Here is a 7,033-nt window from a genome sequence, read left to right as displayed (position 1 = left end):
AAGTATTGTATTTAACCGCCAGAAGGACATCTTCTTATGCAGAGAAGTAATCACTGTCAACCCATTTCAAAACGCCAAGTCCTGGGATGAAATCGCTGAAAGAATCACCCAAACGTATGAGCTTGCCAAACCATGCACAAGAAGGACCGTCGCTGATAGAGTCGAATTATTGTTGGGAAACTGGAAGAAGAGTGAAAATGCTTCTAAAAAAAAGTCTGGAGAAAACGAGTTCTATACTGAGTGGGAATCATTGATGATTGGCATTACATCATTAAAGGATCAACAGGAATATGGAAAACGAATCCCGGTGGAACAAAGGCAACAGGAAAGTGAGGCAAAATTTAAAGGTAAAACAATGCGCGACCAAGCGATGCTTGGAGTGAAAAAACGCAAAAAAGCAGACTTTTCTAGTTTTGATGAGGACTCTGGAAATGATAACTTTCAAATGCCTGAAATAGACAAATTTCTACTTGATGAAGATGAGAATGTTGAGCACCCTCCACATCATGTTGAAGTAGAGTGGGAGACTGTGAGTGCTATACCTGATGAAACATTGGAATTAGCTGGGTATGACATTACCAATAGACCAACTACTCCGAAAGCTAAAAATACCAGTGCTGCGGAGAAGGAAATGCAAAAGAAAGAAAAAACTACTGACCCAGTTCTAGAACTGATGGCGAGGAAGCTCGATTTGGATGAGGCACGTGAGAAACGACTGGAAAGAGAGCGAGAGAAAAATGACGAATTTCAGAACCAACTTCTATCTTACATCATGAAACAGAAAAAAGAATAAATTCTGGATATTTTGTTTTGTTTTACGTAAAGGAGCTAAATCGCTAATATTTGGGACCTTGAAATTGACACAAATGGGTCTCAAAGCATATAATAATGTAGTATGAATGTATATAAACTGATTTACATTCATTCGTTTCCACTCTAATTTTAAATCAGTTATGTTCTGCAAAATACGCCAGAAGTCTCAATCGAATGGCAATCTCTAGTGTGTGGTTATCCCAGTCTGCACCGATATTATTTATTGCGCATCTCTCCAGATACGAATATGACGTCTTCGTTTGACATGACTTGTGGAATATGTGTAGCCTCGTTCTTCGAGTCCCTTGTTACAAATGGCACTGAAACGCCTTATGGTACACGATTCGTGTACCAATGGTAAAATGTTTATTTTGTCTTAAATATTGGATATCAGAAGCTCATCTTTTCCTGGTAAGATCGCAACATCAATGTTGATTTAAATTGACAAATAATTCGTGTTTTCAATGTCAAAGACTTTGGATGATATTAAGTTAGACACTTAGCTATTTTAAAAATGTTTTATAATTTGCATAAACAATCTAAAATTACAACTGTCAGGGGTTCTTTTACGTGCACTCCAATGCAAGTGTTTTTCGTGCCATCCGAACACCTATACGTTCTCCAAGGTCCAAGGTCCTACATCCTACACAACTGACAAGGGGTGAGAGAGAGAGAGAGAGAATGACAGGCTTTATGATACAGTGCGCACGTGCTAACCATTCGGCCATTCAACCCCTCATGTGTGATAGAACAACATAAATTTACTTATTGATTTTCTTTTATTCCAAATAAGAATAATATTTTCCTAATGTAAATTTGGAACTAGTTGCCCTGGATGTAATCTTCAAGTGTAAGTGGCTGTAGGTCGGAAAAAAAACCCCAACTTAACGCCTATATAAATAAGTGTTAAAGTTTGCAAGAGGGCACACATCATGTAATACAATCCAATATGCTGCAAATTTTCCAAAAATCCATTCAACTGATACACTAGCCATGGACATACTTCAATTAAAAGCATGTTGCTCAGCTGTAAGATCACCCCAGTATGGAGCAATGAGTTGTGGTCGTAGAGGATAAGTATTATCTCCATACAGTTCCACAGGCTCACTATTCCGCGCAAACCTCTCTATTAGTGGTAGTAATCCACTTTCACGAAGCATACTTGCACACTGTCTTCGACCTTCGTTTGGTCCATACATGTTTGCTATGAGAGTGGCGTTGGCGGTGACCACTGATTGGTAATTGAGAGATTGTGGCCGTTATACACTAGTCTCTGATTGTAGGTAGGTCTACATATGGGTCGCACGGTCCCATCAACGAAGCACTAAATGTTTGTTATCGCAGCACCCTTATAGTGTATACTGTTAACAAACACTTATAAGTTATCTACAACCTAGGTTGTTTTATAACAGAGAGCAAATATTCATGGACATCCATCATTTCTTGTACAGTATATTTGCAAGAAAGGATAAAGAAGTCGATGACCTCCCAAAATCTTTCTCCATCTCACACAAACGATTAGGATAAGCCATTCTTTGCAGGGAAAATGCACAGCGCTTCCTCTTTATCAGCAGCTGTTCTATCCAAGCTATCCTGTCAGGAATATTCAGCACATTCAATAATCGAGGAAAGTCATCCTTTTAAAACCTGAATCGGGCTTGTATCTCCTTTTCACAGACTTTCAAAATCAAACCCCTCATATTCCAAGTGCATAGCTGGTTTGTAGGTCGGTTTCTTCCACAATGGTACACAGATGAGCGGATCCAACTCGCTAACCATGTGTAGGATCATTTAGTCCCGGGCAGTGAAATATTTTCCACGTGTCATGGACAGTACCTACCATATTGAAAAAGAGCGCCCCAATGGTGAAAATCGGAACTCATATGTACGCGGCGAAAACAATCTGCCAACACTAAAATAAACTACATGGACGGAACGTATCACGTATCCGTATCGTCACAGGACAAATTCTGCTTGCCAAAAGTCTCTATTAAATTGTGATCTCAGTCCAATTCAGAGGTTTTGAGTTGATATCATGTTGTTACATGTATTATTCATACCATATATGAAGAGTTTTGCCATGCCCTATCAGATTTGTCCTCTTTCATTTTATATGGTTGTATTCTGAGTAACAGCAAAGAATAGATCGACTTTCTATTGTACATTATCACTGTCCAGTGAATTTTTTCAAGATAGCAAACATGACCCCCCCCCCCAGATATACATCAGAATCCACCAAATGGCATCGATTTCTCAATATTTTCTGGGCAAGGACACACTCAAGCGCTACACATGCCACACTGGACTATTTATTCATCAGGCATGGCCTATCTTCTTTTTAATTTAGGAAAACATCGCTGCGTATCAATGCCTGTTAGTGCGTGAACAATGCTTAACCTATGCGTAAACAAGTAGTGCCATTGCGTCTCAATGCTTACCAGTGCGGTCCATTTTTGGCCACGCATTGCGAAAACTGTGCATAACTTACGCGTCTACATGCGCAAACACGTCTACCACCAAAATGGCACGCCATGGTAGGCAATCTGTTTCACAGAGAATTACGAGTCTCGTATAATATCTCTGTCATAGATGACTGCCTTAACACGTGCTGTCACAGCACGCGGTGTGAATCATTGGCTGAATGGCGCGTGCATTGTTTACATAAGACATAACTGCTTCGGAGAGAATGCTGCATTTTAGTCATTTTAATACCCATTTACACTAAACGCCTTTATTTATTTTTCCAATATATACAAAAAATGTTTTAGAATTTAATTTGTCGCAGGAAAAAAGTTAATATTTCTAGTTCATTAAGCCGCATCAATGTCATCCTTATCAGTGATTGTCGCGGCCAAGCAAATATTCACTGCGGATCAGTGTGCATGGTAGGAGGCATTGCGGCAACAAAAAATCGTGCAGTGGCATAAGAATGGCCAACCGTCGCGTTCGGGGGGGGGGGGGGATCACGTGGCTAAGTGGGTAAGACGCTGTTTCGTTAGCCTGGAGGCCGTAGCGCCGCTACCCGGGCAAAATTTCCCTCATAGCACACTGTATAGCGTATGCCCGTCTTCATTAGCCCAGGTTAGGAGCAGAACAGTAGGACGTTAAACCCCATTTCATTTCCGTCGCGTTCGTAACGTAACGCACGACAGTAATAGTAAATGGCATAAAACATGTTTACACTGCCAGCAAATTTGAACGTGCGGGACAAAAAAAACCCCAACAAAACAAAGTCCTGTGTACATGTTGGCTTGCACATAAAAGAACATTCGATGAACTATTTCGATATGCAGCGCTTCGCGACTATCAGTTCCACAGTTCGGGCTTTTATCCTTGTACCACTGAAAATGGGAGACCAGGCTAGAATATCGTAAGGACCCCCCCCCCCCCAAACTGGATGGTCAGCTACAACCAACTTACCGTTCCAACGTGGCTTCACATATCTATGAATTAAGAATTGATTTATATAATATCATTTGTATATTCATTTATCCATTTCGTATAGAGTGTTTGAAAAAAAATGTTATCTTCGTGAAATTTTATTATAAATTTGTTTTGAGCAAATAAAATTTGACTAATCAATTTCTGGTGTTGTTTTGTAGGAAGATGTCTTAGGAAAGAGTAAGGTACCTCCACGCATCTGTCCACTTTGTGGCAAATCAACCTCGACAACCTATGCTCTACAACGTCATATCCGTAGTGTCCATCTCGGAGAGAAATCCTTATGTTGTATTTGTAATAAGGAATTTGCTAGAAAGGATCTTCTACAACGACACGTCAATAAGAGTCACCCTAGATTTTACAACCAGTGACAATCCTTTCACATCCGTTTTGTGACCCGGAATTACAAAAAAATTAAGATTGTTGTGTAACCAACTTCTGTGAACATCTAAAATATTTTTGGAGGCACATCTTCTTGTAACCTGTGACAATCTTTACATTATGTACATGTTACCGAAGCAACGACAACCTCGGGGGTTTTCTCCGGGTCCTCCCACTGCTAAAGACCCCTACGCGCAAGCGAATTATTGAAATAAAATTAAAAACCATATGTTAGTCCCGAAATGACCTAGTTTGTGTCGAGTGGACGTTAAACCCCATTTCTCTCACTCTCTCTCCGAAGCAACGACTGCGAGTTTTACAACATCTGGACGTTGCAAGATTACTTTACAATTCCCGAAATTATAGCTACGTTATCTGCAGACACGTGAACAGTAGCGTCCAATCAGAGGTTGTGACATAGCGACTTCCACGGAAACCTTGACATTGAACGAACCTTGAACTTTGCAACGCGATGATCACAGGTAGACATTTTAACAGGTAAGCGCGAGACTTGGTATTCGCGATGATCGAGGAATCTGATAGGATCACAAGCTGCGTGTATACCAAATCGAAATTAGTGCCAAAATATGCAAGGTATTACGTGAAGGCCTTGATAAGATGTACGTAGTAAAAGCGAGACCAAGCCTTCTAGTGAAGATGCGTTATGTAATGTAATCAATTCCTATGAACATCCAAAAGATGGGGGGGGGGGGGCATAATTATGTTCTTGTAGCTAAATAACCGCAAAGTCTAGTGTATTTAACAGATTGCAAACAGTTTTTACGTAGATATGTTTATGGTATTGTTGTCCACTCTGCGTTCCACTCTGTGTCACTTTGTAAGATAAACTACCATTGCCTATCCGGAATTCAAAATCTTTCAGTCCAATCATACATCACACTTTGTTCAAGATAGCCAATAGTGAATAACTAATGATAATACGTGTTGGGAGCTTTCATTGGCGAATCTTTTCGCTATCTAAATGAGGATTGTTATTGTATTATTTAGATGGACAAAATATTTGTAGGTATATATTATTTTTTCTGAAGTGAATATGAATTTAGATTAAAATTTTGCATAAATAAAAAAAAGTTGCATTACCTAATGGATCGTTTGTTTATTTGTTTGTAGGACGAACGGTTAGAGATTTTAACTGATGGTAGAGCCAGATGTCCGTTATGTTTCAAGGGATACTCATCTAAGGGTAACGTTAAGCTTCATATGCGCGAGAAACATGCTGGGGATACTACGGAACCATGCCAATTTTGTGGGAAAAAATTCACTAGAAAGGCTTCTTTAGCACGACATTTGCAAACAGTTCACAGGTGAAGAACTGGAACCACTGACATTTTGTTTCTCAACCACCAAAAAGTAAGATATCTCGTATGGTTAAATTCTAGAGTTCCCTTTTACTATTAACCCGATGCAGCACTGTAGTTTGATCTTAACTGGGTCTCGTGGTGGCCCCGAACTCACTGAAATTTAACATCCCAGCCGCCATATGTAAGATATCTGTCAGGTTGATAGGGCATGATTGCCTTTTAGTAATGGTCTGTTGAGGCACTGTAGTCTAATTTTAAGCGGGTGTCATGGTGGACCAAAAACCACTGAAATTTGGCATCTCCGCTGCCGAAAGTAAGATAATATCTCGGGGTTTATATGATATGATTGTTGCATGTGTATTGAATTACCCATTCTAGATTTGCCATTTTGTAATACGTCGATGGAGCATTATAGTCTAATTTTAAGGCGGCTTCCATTATGGCTCAGGAACCACTGAAATTTTAACACCTCTGCTCCCTAAAGTAAGATATATCAGGGGTTTATAGGGCATGAAAATTGCATGTGTGTTGACTTACCATCTAGAGTTTCTGTTTTAGTGAAAATCATGAACCACTGAAATTCAGCTCCTCGCTGTCCAAAGGTTATTGTACACGATTGTTGCTTGTGTTGTCTTTACTAAAATTGCCTTTAGTAATAATCCATTGAATCATTGTAGTCTGGTCTTAGTTGGCACAGCGCATTTGGCGCTAGCTCACTAACCAGAAGGTTCTTGGTTCGATCCTGAGGTATTTCCGGTCTGATGTTGGCCTTGTCGGTGGAGCAACACGGAGGACCTGGCAATGACACACTAAAGAGGATGGCCTTATTATCGCTATCCGGGCAACCTTTCCCTGCAGAAAAATGGACATTAAACCATGTATACATAGACAAATCTAAACGCACCACGAAACAAAACATTGCTTTACCTACCCTGATAAAATCCAAAGCTTGAGCTTAGTTTCTCAAAATACTGTTTCACAAATGAATGCATTATGCGTTTTAGGCTTATTATTTAGTGTGTAAATGAATTGCCGATTGTTGTCCAGTAGCTTGTATCATTGTAGATTACTGTCTA

The 7,033-nt window shown here is 39.8% G+C and overlaps 1 protein-coding gene across 6 annotated transcripts in view; it reads left to right on the top strand.

The window, feature by feature from the left end:
• LOC126815655 (polycystic kidney disease protein 1-like 3) overlaps positions 1 to 7,033 on the top strand; it is an 87,049-nt gene that overhangs the window by 70,485 nt on the left and 9,531 nt on the right. Inside the window, exon 5 of one of the 6 annotated variants that reach the window (XM_050541435.2) lies at positions 5,767 to 6,006. The exons of 3 other annotated variants lie outside the window; for them this stretch is intronic. In XM_050541435.2, coding sequence (XP_050397392.1) covers positions 5,767 to 5,964 — 198 coding nt within the window. In that variant the 3' untranslated portion in view covers positions 5,965 to 6,006. Of the gene's footprint in view, positions 1,199 to 4,415; positions 5,640 to 5,766; positions 6,007 to 7,033 lie in introns of those variants that run through there. 2 more of the 6 variants (XM_050541425.2, XM_050541404.2) reach the window with 2 other exon arrangements.

The sequence above is a fragment of the Patella vulgata genome, chromosome 3 (genome assembly GCF_932274485.2).
Source record: "Patella vulgata chromosome 3, xgPatVulg1.2, whole genome shotgun sequence".
Taxonomy (NCBI): domain Eukaryota; kingdom Metazoa; phylum Mollusca; class Gastropoda; family Patellidae; genus Patella; species Patella vulgata.
Note: the sequence above shows the minus strand (reverse complement) of the source record. Positions and strands in the feature narration are given on the sequence as shown.